The sequence below is a fragment of the Oncorhynchus gorbuscha genome, linkage group LG16 (genome assembly GCF_021184085.1).
Source record: "Oncorhynchus gorbuscha isolate QuinsamMale2020 ecotype Even-year linkage group LG16, OgorEven_v1.0, whole genome shotgun sequence".
Taxonomy (NCBI): Eukaryota; Metazoa; Chordata; class Actinopteri; order Salmoniformes; family Salmonidae; genus Oncorhynchus; species Oncorhynchus gorbuscha.
In genome coordinates, this window is record NC_060188.1 from 48995127 (window position 1) to 49008996 (window position 13870).

The window sequence follows — 13870 nt, forward strand, 5'->3', positions numbered from 1 at the left end:
TTTTGTTTGATAATGTGCATATTTATATAAAAAAATCCCAGTTTACATTGGCGCGTTACGTGCAGTAATATTTTGATTCCAAAACATCCGGTGATTTTCCCAGAAATACTCATAATAAACATTGATAAAAGATGCAAGTGTTTTTCACAGAATTAAAGATAGACTGATCCTCTATGCAACCGCTGTGCCAGATTTCAAAAAACCTTTACGAAAAAGCATAATCTGAGAACGGTGCTCAGTACCTGCTTATAAACAACTAGACAATTCCGCCATGTTGGAGTCAACATTTAGTTTGAAAAACCACTATAAATATTCACTTACCTTTGATAATCTTCATCAGAAGGCACTCCCAGGAATCCCAGTTCGACAATAAATGACTAATTTGTTCCATATAGCCCATCATTTAACCACCTGTTGTTAGCATGTTCCGTCCAGTAATCCATCTTCATGGAGGCGGGACCATTTCCTCCATGAAAAATACTCAAAACCTTCCGTTACAGTTTGTAGAAACAAGTCAAAACATGTCTGCAAATAATCTTGAGGATGTCTTTAACAAATATCATTAATAAGGTTCCAACTGGAGAATTTCATTATCTGCATAAAAGACCTGGAACGAGAGGACACTCTCTCGGGAGCGCGCTTCATGAGACTGAGGCGCACTGACAGACCACTCACTAAAATGGGTCTCATGAGCCCCTCTTTAACAGTATAATCTTACAACTAGGATGTAAAGACGGTGACATCTAGTGGAAGCCCTGGGAAGTGCAAGCACATCCATACGTATCACGGATTTAAATTGGCTCTGTTTTGAAATTCGACTTCTCACTTCCTGTTTGGATTTCTTCTCAGGTTCTTGCTTGCCATATGAGTTCTGTTATACTCACAGACATCGTTCAAACAGTTGTAGAAACTTCAGAGTGTTTTCTATCCAATACTAATAATAATATGCATATATTAGCATCTGGGACAGAGTAGCAGGCGGTTCAGTTTGGGCACTCAATTAATCAAAAAGTGACATGCTGCCACTTAACCTAACAGGTTGATATAGTATTTATAGGACTATTTCTCTCTATACCATTTATATTTCATATACTTTTGACTATTGGATGTTCTTATAGGCACTATAGTATTGCCAGTGTAACAGTATAGCTTTCGTCCCTCTCCTCGTCCCTACCTGGGCTCGAACCAGGAACACATCGACAACAGCCACACTCGAAGCAGCGTTAACCATCGCTCCACAAAAGCCGCGGCACTTGCAGAGCAAGCGGAATAACTACTCCAAGTCTCAGAGCGAGTGATGTTTGAAACGCTATTAGACTGCACCCCGCTAACCATTTCACATCGGGCACACCAGCCGTTAGGCTTGAAGTCATAAACAGCGCTGTGCTTGCGAAGAGCTGCTGGCAAAACGCACTAAAGTGCTGTTTGAATGACTGCTTACGAGCCTGCTGCTGTCTACCATCGCTAAGTCAGACTGCTCTATCACATCATAGACTTAATTACAACATAACACACAGAAATACGAGCCTTTGGGCATTAATATGGTCGAATCCGGAAACTATCATTTTGAAAACAAAACGTTTATTATTTCAGTGAAATACAGAACCGTTCCGTATTGTATCTAACGGGTGGCATCCCTAAGTCTAAATATTCTTGTTACATTGCACAACCTTCAATGTCATAATTACGTATAATTCTGGCAAATTAGTTCGCAATGAGTCAGGCGGCCCAAACTGCTGCATATACCCTGACTGCATGCAATGAACGCAAGAGAAGTGACACAATTTCACCTGGTTAATATTGCCTGCTAACCTGGATTTTTTTATAGCTAAATATGCAGGTTTAAAAATATATACTTCTATGTATTGATTTTAAGAAAGGCATTGGTGTTTATGGTTAGGTATAGTCGTCCAACGATTGTGCTTTTTTCGCAAATGCGTGTTTGTTAAATCATCCCCCAGCGTTGCATCGATTATATGCAACGCAGGACACGCTAGATAAACTAGTAAGATCATCAACCATGTGTAGTTATAACTAGTGATTATGATTGATTGATTGTTTTTTATAAGATATATTTAATGCTAGCTAGCAACTTACCTTGGCTTCTACTGCATTCGCATAACAGGCTTCCTTGTGGAGTGCAACGAGAGGCAGGTGGTTATTGCGTTGGACTAGTTAACTGTAAGGTTGCAAGATTGGATCCCCCGAGCTGACAAGGTAAAAATCTGTCGTTCTGCCCCTGAACAAGGCAGTTAACCCACCGTTCCTAGGCCATCATTGAAAATAAGAATTTGTTCTTAACTGACTTGCCTAGTTAAATAAAGGTATAAAATTATTTTTTTAAATAGGCAAAATCGACGCCCCAAAATACCGATTTCCGATTGTTATGAAAACTTGAAATCGGCCCTAATTAATCGGTCAACCTCTAGTACAAAGTTCCATCTTGAATTAATGGGTAGAACTACAGTAGCTACAGGACAGCAGCTAAACCTAGTCTGGGATATGAGAGTAATGGTAATTTAAATGATTGAACCATTGATTCTAGTCTTGGATAATATAATGTATAAATATACACCAATATAATTCTTTGTCATGCCTCATTTTAGGAGGATCGGGTGGTGACAGGTGTCTCAGCAGGGTCAGGCAGCCAGGGAAGACCAGTCTGGGATGGAGGTGAGGTGAATTTTTGCAGATACAACACTTTATTTTCTTTGTGCAGCAAACACTGGACAAGCCAGATGTTATTTTCAGGCAGTCTGACAAACCTCCAATGTTGATTTCCAAAATGTGGTTGATAGAGGCTTTTCCGGATGACACAAAACATATCAAACAAAAATGTGAGGAAGACCTGTTAGAAGCTATTGATGATGATGAATGGATACAGATATATTTCAATGCCCAGTCATGTTCATATCATCTCAGACATAAAGTACTGCAGTTTAAGACCATCAATAGAATGTACTATTTGCCAATGAAACGGAATATCATGCACTCAGAGATGTAATTCCTCTGCTGGAGGTGTAAAACACAAAAGGGGACATATATTTGCATATGTTATGGTGTTGTGAAGGCTGGCTAAATTCTAGCAAAGAGTATGTTCTTTAATCTCAGTATGTCTAACGATTCTCCCTTCTCCTGTTTTTGTTTGCTTGGAGATGTTGATACTGGAGACTTATCTGTAGAAACTGTATAACTAAGCATTTATAGCGGTTAAGTAATGCATTGCCATTAATTGGAAGGTTGGTTATCCTCTCACAATGTCACGTTATGTATCACGAGAATTGATTTATTACCAGATTAAGGACATACTGGGCAACTTTCATAAGGTCTGGATGCCTTATATGGAATACAGTAGGACTAAAGGAGTCTTGACAACATGCCCAGGGGAGATACCTATTTAGACAAACCCAAGCTGCTGGGCTGAGCTGCTCAGTCCTGGCCACGGTGGTCTATTTGCCAAAAAGCACTGAAAGACCATGAGAAACAAGATTATCTGGTCTGATGAAACCAAGATTGAACTATTTGGCCTAAATGCCAAGCATCACGTAATGTCTGGAGGAAACCTGGCACCATCCTTACGGTGAAGCATGGTGGTGGCAGCATCATGCTGTGGGGATGTTTTTCAACGGCAGGGACTGGGAGACTAGTCAGGATCGAGAGAAAGATGAACGGAGCAAAGTATAGAGAGATCCTTGATATAAACCTGCTCAGGACCTCAGACTGGGCTGAATGTCCTTGAGTGGCCCAGCCAGAGCCTGGACTTGAACCTGATTGAACATCTCTGGAGAGACCTGAGAATAGCTGTGCAGAAACGCTCCTCATCTAACATGACAGAGCTTGAGAGGATCTGCAGAGAAGAATGGGAGAAACTTCTCAAATACAGGTGTGTCAAGCTTGTAGCGAGGATGTAATCGCTGCCAAAGGTACATCAACAAAGTACTGAGTTAAGTATCTGAATACTTATGTAGATGTTCCTGTTAACATTTATCAGAGAGATATGCTGATTTACAGCCATGGGGCCAGGCTTATTGCTTCGCACCAGGGTGTTGTAGGAGACTGTAGTGACCTTGAGAATATCATGTCCAATGGATAGGGCTGAGTGACTGAACTGTGTGAATGGTCCTGTGGGTGGGAGAGAGAGAGAGAGAGGAGGGAAGGGTCAGTAATCAAGTAATATCAGACTGGTTATGTATCATTAATCATCAGCTCCTCCCCCCCAGACAAGGGGTATACATTCCAAGAAGTAGGTCAATTGTAGTGAGCAGGTAGGATGTTTGAAGTATACCCATGGCAATAAAAAGGCACATTTTAACTGTATCGGCTGATGTAACTACATGAAGTTCATGATTATCTGCTCAAATGCCATACTGTGCCCTTCTGCTGTAACATTCAGGACACACACACCAACTGCTACTCTTTTATTATCTATGCATAGCCACTTTAATAACTCTACTTACATTTACATATTACCTCGACTGGCTGGTGCCTCCGCACATTGTCTCTGTACCGGTACCCTGTATATAGTCTCCCTACTGTTATTTTACTGCTGCTCTTTCACTACTTGTTACTTTTATTTATTATTCATGTTTATATAACTGCATTGTTGGTTAGGGGCTTGTAAGTAAACATTTCACTGTAAGGTCTACAGCTGTTGTAGTTGGCTAATAAAAGTTGATATAAAGCTTCACTGGATATTGTTGCATGTGTAAGCAATAGCAAAGTTAGCGATGCAAAGTGCCAGATAGTTAAAAGTGACAGATATTACTGAGTAATAATGAACAGCAGTTACTAAGCACAGCCAGAAGGTCCAGCTAAATTAGCTACAGAAATAAAGTTCACCTTTCTTCGGCAGGTAGTGTAAGGAAGTGCTATTTCTTATGCAGGTGACCAGCTTACTGCAATTGCATTGTTATAACTGAGACAACACATAGCAACGTATTTTCACAGTAAAGCATGTTGGGTCCCCTACAGGATAGCTCCCACACGCCCACACACTAACTGCCAGGCCAGCGCACACACCAAATCTCCTTTCTAGACGAACATTGTGTGACGGCGGGATTCTGGAGTGACGGACGGCCCAGCTGAGCCAATGCAAGAAGACTACCTCCAGCCTGAACCAATCCGAAGAACCGATCTTCTAGAATCAGCCTACTTTCTGTTCTGTATAAATTGTGTGTGTAACGGTTAACTCTCTCTTTCCTGCTGGTTCTGTGCGAGCTAACGGAAGGGCCGTAATTACGCTGTACCAGATATCTTCACTCTGAATAAACTGTCGCTTGTCGTACAATTTTACCACCTTGTCTGAATCGATCCTTGACCGGCTCACCCTTCTACATATCCTTTTATCAACAGTAGCTCTGGCCTGGCAGCTTAATCTTGTAGCATGTTGAGGGGATAACTTCGACTTGAACTACTAGTTAGCATGACTATAGCCAGTGATCATGTTGGGCTAGCTAGCTAGCTACTGCAAACCAACTTTGTGCCGATGTAGAGATTGTTCTATTGGCAAGCTATCTTCATGATAAGTTCTGCATTTTAGCTAACATTATAATTTTTATCTTCCTGTCACACAATAAATAATTTGTGCTGTAAGCACCACCCTCTGGAGATCCCTGTGGTTGTGGGCGGTGCAGTTGCCGTACCAGGCGGTGATACAGCCCGACAGGATGCTCTCGATTGTGCATCTATAAAAGTGTTTTGGGTTTTAAGAGACAAGCCACATTTCTTCAGCCTCCTGATGTTGAAAAGGCGCTGTTGCGCCTTCTTCCCCACACTGTCTGTGTGGATGGACCATTTCAATTTGTACGCTGATGGAATTTACCTTGCCACCTTCTCCACTGCTGTCCCATAGATGTGGATAGCGGGGTGCTCGCTCTGTTGTTTCCTTAAGTCCACAATCATCTCCTTTGTTTTGTTGACGTTGAGTGAAAGTTTATAGCCAATGTTGACTTCGTGTCTGTGACATCTAGTGGAAACCCACGATTATTTTGTGAAATGTTGAATAAAACAGAACAAAATGTGATTTCAGCCAATTTTATTCCATATTTATTTTAACAAAAAAAAATCTTAATATCCAATTAAATAATTTAGATGTTCTGCTATTGCTGCAGATGCTACATCAGAGTGGGCTGTTTGTTTCTACCGTATCTCTGAAGATACTGAAAATAAATCAGGAACATAATGACAAACTACTTAATGTTTGTGTCAAAGTATTTCACAACCACATGTATTTTTTTCAATATAACAGGGTAAACTTCAAAATAAGTTTGACATTCAAATCTCAAGGAGATCAACGAGAACACAGCAACGTGGCTGACAGATTCCTGATTTCCTATGATCAACAATTTATACGTTTCCGTATGTTTTAATCCTTAATGTAAAATTGCTGCACAGCTATCCATCTCAAAGCTCTAAACTATTAATATTTAAATGATACAATTAAAAAGCATACATCAAATAAAATCAATCATACCTCCCAACGTAAACAAATATATATTTTTTGGCGACATAAATCAAATGCATTTCACAAGGAGAACAATACTCATACCGATATAGATGGAGCAAAAAAAAAATTAGTTGACAAACAATGCAGCAACCACGAGAGAGACCAAGCAGCAATACTGAAAAGAGCATAACAGAATATCAAAAAAGTGCTTCAGTATTTCAGTCAGTTCACACTTCCTGTGGGGAATTAGGAACTATGGAGATTCTCTTCCGGGAACTTTAAGGCACGTCTGACTCATGGTCTGACCCAGGGACGCACTGCACAACTGCAAATCACCTTGCAATGCTTTCAGTCTTTAACTGAGACCCAGTCTGCATTCCTGACTGAAAAAAACTATTCTCACCAGCAACCATTATTGGCTAGTTTACGCCTAGATTAGTATTGATGACAACATAGTTAGATCTTTGTTTTTACAACAAAAAGTAGCACAAACATAGTCTACATTTACTCATACATACACTATAGACGGCACCTGGCAATCTTGAAATGTCCCAAGTTAACACAAGGAAGTTGTACAAATACATTTAGAAGAGTAGTAAATTTACATGTCAGGGGCAGTTTTGTTCTAGTTTCACAGTGTGACCCAGATTTTTCCCTCAATGGGGCTATTCCTATCTTAAACAATTACACCCCTCCAAAATTGCCACTTTTCCCTTGTTTATGAAATGTTGGAAACACTTTTTAAAGACGTATTTCAGGTACAGGAGTGATACCCGCCTCTACCGTGTTGTCAATTTCCCTGAAATGTGCGGAGACAACATTAACACAATCTACCAAGAACCAAACAGAGATCTGGCTTGGAATTTAGCTGTGTTTAAAAAAAAAACATTGTGACAGATGTACAATCCTCTCACAAAATTAGTAACACTTAGTTGAATAGTAATCCAATGGCGATATCTTGCTCGAACAACAAGGCAAGCCCCCCCCCCCTTTGCTCAATGCCCAGTTATGAAGGCGAGGGAGCTAGCCAGAGAGAAAAAGAGTCGGTCAGGGACCTGGATCCACCAGGTCTGATCTCGGCGGCGGTGTTACACCAGCGTGATCTCCACTTCCTCCCTCTTCTTCACCTGGCCACGAGGCTGCTGCGGCTTGGGGGGCGGCGGGGCAGCGCGGACCTGTCCATAACATACAAACAAGCTAGGTTATTCCTTTGAGCGCCAAGTGGAACCTCAACAACGAGTCTTTTCAAACCGGAAAAGGGTCAGTATCCATACAGTGTGACTTACAGGTCGAATGGTGGCCCCCGCACCACCATCTGTTGGGTACCTGGGGGGCTGGGTGGAGTTCTGGGCAGGACCTGAAGGTGAGGGGGGCAGACAGTCATCATCACCACGTCTTGGCATAGAAATCACTACAGGGTAGTGACATTGTGCCTTAATAAAAACAACCCAGATGTGTCAAATCTCAGAATGAAGACTCTTAAAATCCATGCTGTTGTTTATTACTTGTCCACGTCCCTACTTTTTTTTACATGGTCTATTTTGTGTGCATTTATTATGATAAATAACATAGCCTGGTCCCAGATCTGGTTGTGCCGTCTTACCAACTCCTATGTTTGTTGTCATGCCATGGACAGCACAAAACAGATCTGGGACCAGGCAATGAATGATATGCATTGCAATAACGTTTGAAGTGCAAAATATTAAATAGTCAGCCTTTGAGGAGTGGTTCTTACTTTGCAAGTGGCCTTTGAGTGGTGCGGGCGGTGGCCTATGGTGGCCGTTGATGGAGGGGGGGCGGGGTATGGGGGGAGGCGCTGGCACTGGAGGGGCTGGACTGGGGCGAGGGCAGAGTGGGGGTCAGGAGGGGGCTGCTATGGAACGGGCCCAGAAGGAAGGGACTCTGTGGAGAGCACTCGGAAAGAGGAGCGGGGGACGCCTGGAAGACAGCGCACACCACAGAATTAAATTTAAAAAAACAGTAATATTGATATATTGATACTGTTATACAGTATCTTTATGACGTATACTGTATGGATGAGAATGTGAGCCGTGAGAACCTTTTTTTCTCCATTCATTCCCTCATGGATTCATGTGTGTAAACAGCATATAGATAGAGGACACAACATTGTATCGGTCCCATTATGGCGTCTGTGAAAGCATGGGCAGCGCCGTTGAGGCCATCTCCATTTTGTACTGGTACATTGTCTTCTACTACTTCTATGAGTTGGTAAACAAACTGAAAGGATGCATACTGCCACCTGTTTTGTGTTGTTTGAACAGCTATAAAGCAAAGGTTGGCTCCTGATAAGGAAGGATCATATAATTCCATCCAGGTTTACCCATAGGAAGTCCAACCCAGTTGACTAGTTCAACAAGAAGGTGAAAATCCTCAAGGGTGCTGCCCATGCTAAAACGGGCTTTTGGGCACTAGTCCTCTATCCATCTGTATGGTAAACAGCTCCTAGGGTGATTGCATACATGTGTGTACCTGCGGATTGCTGCTGGCCTCTCCTGAGACGTCGCCATTCTCGCTGTCTCCACTGGCACCACCCGCTGCCAGAAGGTCCTCCACAAGCACAGCAGGGAAGACACCCACGGTGCCATTGAACTCGCCCTCCCAGAAACCGTCATCCTCGTAGGTCTCGCGGCTCAGCACACGGATGATGGCACCCTCAGGGAACGAGAGCTCCTCACCTGTCTGGCCCGCGTAGTCGTACAGGGCCTTGGCGAAGCACACTGAGGGTGGCAGAGGGGGAGAGAGCAAAGGTGAAAAGGGGAGGTGGAAGAGGGAAGGAGATAGAGGGGAAAGAGAGAGTAAGAGCAAGGAAGAGATCAAAATGAAGAGAACATTTAAAAAAGAAATGGTCACAACATCTCAATGACATTGTTTATTCAATGTGGGGTGAATCCTAACTTTTACTTAAGTCCAATTTCCTGTCATCTCTCACTGACATCAATGCATGACTAAGTGAAAATCGGACTTAAGTGAAGGTCAGGATTCGCCCGTGAGAGAATGTTGAGTCATGCTGCTCCAAACGTTTCGGCCAAATTCACTGTCTCTCACCACCGCTGGAGTCTCCGTTGACGATAGGTGTGCCTGGCGTGTGCAGCTCTGACTCGGCCAGCTCGGGCTCGGTAGAGTTACTGGAGGAGTGGGAGCGAGCGTCCAGGGCGGCCAGAGACTGGAGCATGCTCATTAGGCTGTTGGACGAGGGCAGCTGCAGGTACTTCTCCGGGACATAGCCCACCTGGCCTGTCTGGTTCCTGGCCTGGAGACAATGTTGGAACACACACACAGGGTTATCGTCAGTGATAGTAGGGCACACTGCAGCAACATGTTTTGTAATGGAAAACAAAACAAAGTTCTTGTTGAAGTAGTACCTCCCTATTTCACTCTGTTTCAAAAAAGTTCTCTCCCCACTGGACACAACCCCTTGTTTGTACAGTAGGAGTATGATATGACTTCAGAGTACCTCTTGCTTTATACTAGTTAAAACACAAACTGAGGTAGCGCCACTCTTGAAAAGCGCTCTGTACCTTGACCCAGTCCTCCATGTCCCCATCATCGATAACCTCCAGCACCTCCTGTTCCTCGATGGTCAGCTCGTCTGGCTGAGACGCCTGGGAGAGAAGAGAGAGGAAAGAGGTCATGTTTCATTACTGCCCCAGTCAATTCCGTTAATATATTATAGGTTGGAGCTGCGTGCTGCTTACAGGACCTACAGTGGGAAGAACAAGTATTTGATACACAGCCAATTTGGCAGGTTTCCCTACTTAAAGCATGTAGAGGTCTATCATTTTTTATCATAGGTACACTTCAACTGTGAGAGACTGAATCTAAAACAAAAATCCAGAAAATCACATTGTATGATTTTTAAGTAATTCATTTGCATTTTATTGCATGACATAACTATTTGATACATCAGAAAAGCAGAACTTAATATTTGGTACAGAAACCTTTATTTGCAATTACAGAGATCATACGTTTCCTGTAGTTCTTGACCAGGTTTGCACACACTGCAGCAGGGATTTTGGCCCACTCCTCCCTCCATACAGACCCTCTCCAGATCCTTCAGGTTTCGGGGCTGTCGCTGGGCCTTACGGACTTTCAGCTCCCTCCAAAGATTTTCCATTGGGTTCAGGTCTGGAGACTGGCTAGGCCACTCCAGGACCTTGAGATGCTTCTTACGGAGCCACTCCTTAGTTTCCCCGGCTGTGTGTTTCGGGTCGTTGTCATGCTGGAAGACGCAGCCACGACCCATCTTCAATGCTCTTACTGAGGGAAGGAGGTTGTTGGCCAAGATCTCGCGATACATGGCCCCATCCATCCTCCCCTCAATATGGTGCAGTTGTCCTGTCCCCTTTGCAGAAAAGCATTCCCAAAGAATGATGTTTCCACCTCCATTCTTCACGGTTGGGATGGTGTTCTTGGGGTTGTACTTATCCTTCTTCCTCCAAACACGGCGAGTGGAGTTTAGACCAAAAAGCTCTATTTTTGTCTCATCAGACCACATGACCTTCTCCCATTCCTGCTCTGGATCATCCAGATGGTCATTGGCAAACCTCAGACGGGCCTGGACATGCGCTGGCTTGAGCAGGCGGACCTTGCGTGCACTGCAGGATTTTAATCCATGACGGCGTAGTGTGTTACTAATGGTTTTCTTTGAGACTGTGGTCCCAGCTCTCTTCGGGTCATTGACCAGGTCCTGCCGTGTAGTTCTGGGCTGATCTCTCACCTTCCTCATGATCATTGATGCCCCACGAGGTGAGATCTTGAACTTCTTCCATTTTCTAATACTTGCGCCAACAGTTGTTGCCTTCTCACCAAACTGCTTGCCTATTGTCCTGTAGACCATCCTAGCCTTGTGCAGTTCTACAATTTTACCCCTGATGTCCTCACACAGCTCTCTGGTCTTGGCCATTGTGGAGAGGTTGGAGTCTGTTTGATTGAGTGTGTGTACAGGTGTCTTTTATACAGGTCACGAGTTCAACAGGTTCAGTTAATACAGGTAATGAGTGGAGAACAGGAGGGCTTCTTAAAGAAAAACTAACAAGTCTGTGAGAGCTGGAATTCTTACTGGTTGGTAGGTGATCAAATACTTATGTCATGCAATAAAATGCAAATTAATTACTTAAAAATCATACAATGTGATTTTCTAGATTTTTATTTTAGATTCCGTCTCTCACAGTTGAAGTGTACCTATGATAAAAAATTAGACCTCTACATGCTTTGTAAGTGGGAAAACCTGCAAAATCGGCAGTGTATCAGATACTTGTCCTCCCCACTGTATATGGTACGAGGTACGGTACCATACTGCACCGCATGCAAGGTGCTGAGTTAATTGCCAGCTTAAAGATAATAGGAAAGCTCTCTGTGTGTGTGTGTGGGTACCTTGTATGAGTAGAGCACTTTGCAGGTGAGGGGGTAGTTCCTGAGGGTACTGGAGGGGCTGGAGCTGCTGTCGTCCAACACCTCTCCACTATCTTCATCCTCCTCCCTCTCTAGGTCACCTGTACCCTAAAAACACACACACAGCAAGTTGTAGAGGATCCCTTTGAGCAAGGGAAGCCGCAGAATCGATACTTTCGATCACCTAGTGCAGGAGTGTCAAACTCATTCCATGGAGGGCCTAGTTCCTGCTGTTTTATTTGTTTATCCTTTCAATTATGACTTAGACAACCAAGTGAGGGGGGTTCCTTGCTAATTAATGACCTTAATTCATCAATCAAGTGCAAGAGAGGAAAACCTGCAGTCACTCGGCCCTCCGTGGAATGAGTTTGAGACGTGACATAGTGAGAAGGTGGTTTGTAGATCAGTGATTGCAAAATGTGTAGCCTTGTTAAATCATCCTGATCTCGCAAGCTCACATGCTGTTAGCTTGGTTTCACAAGGCTAGTCAATCTCAAAACACAAACACAGCACAGGCTAAGCTAGCACCTTAAGGTTGAGAAACAATATCTTAAAGACGCACCTCAGCTCCCTTATGGGATTTACCTGAGACCAGTAAATTCCAGTAGGCAGGTATAAAGGGGACAAAATTACAAATCGAGATGCGTTTGTGTGTATGAAATTTTGTCTCGTATTTGAATGTGTGTTTTGTGACTCACGGAGAGTGAAAGATCATGGGCATTGAGGTTGGCCCACCGCTCATTCTCCAGCTCCTCCATCACCTGGTTCATGGCGCTCTTCAGCCACGTCTCCACTGTGATGCCTGCCTCTCTCAGTAGAGCCAGACGAGCATCTGCCTTCAGCTTCACGGTCTGGAGTTAGTGACATATTATGAATTTCATGCTTATTTTGTCATATTATGAAATTCATGCTTATTCCCTCCTAATTCCAGGAATCTACGAACTGGGATTTCTGGAAAACCTGGGATTTTGCAACCCTAGTAATGACTCATGCCATAATAAAAAGCTCCCTTAGAACAAGGTTGTATGTATTCTGCCTTATCCAACAACAGGGGGCATCAGAGGCAAGAGAGACTAAGGTGAGACAACCTGCTGGCCCACTGATAAACAAACCTCAGTAAGGGATCACACACACACACGTGAGCACTGGTGGAATCATAACCATGGTCTCCTGCTCAGGAAACCAACGTCTCCTTCTTGGGCCAAGGGTGACAGATTTTAAGCCGAGGGCAGGGCTACCTCATTGCTCTCGAGTGGCGCAGAGGTCTAAGGCACTCCATCTCAGTGCTAGAGGCGAGACCCTGGTTCGAATCCAGGCTATATCACAACTTGCCGTGATTGGGAGTCCCGTAGGGCGGCACACAATTGGCCCAGCGTTGTCCGGTGTAGGCCGTCATTGTAAATAAGAATTTGTTCTTAACGGACTTGCCTAGTTAAATAAATAAAAAATAAAATCACAACAATCCTACTAAACTTCACTACACACACGCACAAGTTTACCTCTGCTCTCCGCAGGTTCTCCCTGGCCTCCTCCATCTTGAGCTCTAGCTCGCTGCGGTTCTGCTCCGAAAGCCCCTGTTGGGTCCCATAGTCCTCCAGGGCCTGAAAGGTCACAGGTAACATGTAGAGAACAAACCAATCTTAATGGCAGCGTCTGAAATGGCACCCTATTCCCTGCATAGTACAGTAGGGAATAGGTTTCCATTACAGACAAAACCTTTGACAAATCTTAAAAGAAACTACACCACCACACAATGAAAAGGAGGAACCAAATCACAATCAGGAAATGCTAAAACAATAGGGCCATGAAAATGAGAAACGCTGAAATAATCAAGTAATAAATGGTAGACAACATTACAGTGAATAGAAGAAATTGTAAAACTCTCACAGATAAAGCATGACTCATTTAATATCATTTCAAGTAACGGGCCATGTTACATCCTGGTTTACTGGAAAACACTTGTCAAGAGTTGGGCCAAAAACTACCTACATCCGTTATCTTATCACCACATTT

General features: G+C 43.5%; 1 protein-coding gene across 2 annotated transcripts in view; it reads right to left on the reverse strand.

Moving 5' to 3' along the window:
• Nucleotides 1–6019: 6019 nt before the first annotated feature.
• Nucleotides 6020–13870, reverse strand: part of LOC123999635 (F-BAR and double SH3 domains protein 2-like) — a 47676-nt gene continuing 39825 nt past the window's right edge. The window contains exons 12-20 of one of the 2 annotated variants that reach the window (XM_046305582.1): nt 13357–13458; nt 12556–12708; nt 11840–11965; nt 9985–10068; nt 9512–9716; nt 8936–9183; nt 8181–8383; nt 7732–7878; nt 6020–7620 (exon numbers count right to left, since the gene is read on the reverse strand). In XM_046305582.1, the coding sequence (XP_046161538.1) occupies nt 8216–8383; nt 8936–9183; nt 9512–9716; nt 9985–10068; nt 11840–11965; nt 12556–12708; nt 13357–13458 (1086 nt within the window). In that variant the 3' untranslated portion in view covers nt 6020–7620; nt 7732–7878; nt 8181–8215. The remainder of the gene's footprint in view (nt 7621–7731; nt 7879–8180; nt 8384–8935; nt 9184–9511; nt 9717–9984; nt 10069–11839; nt 11966–12555; nt 12709–13356; nt 13459–13870) is intronic. The other variant, XM_046305581.1, reaches the window with a different exon arrangement.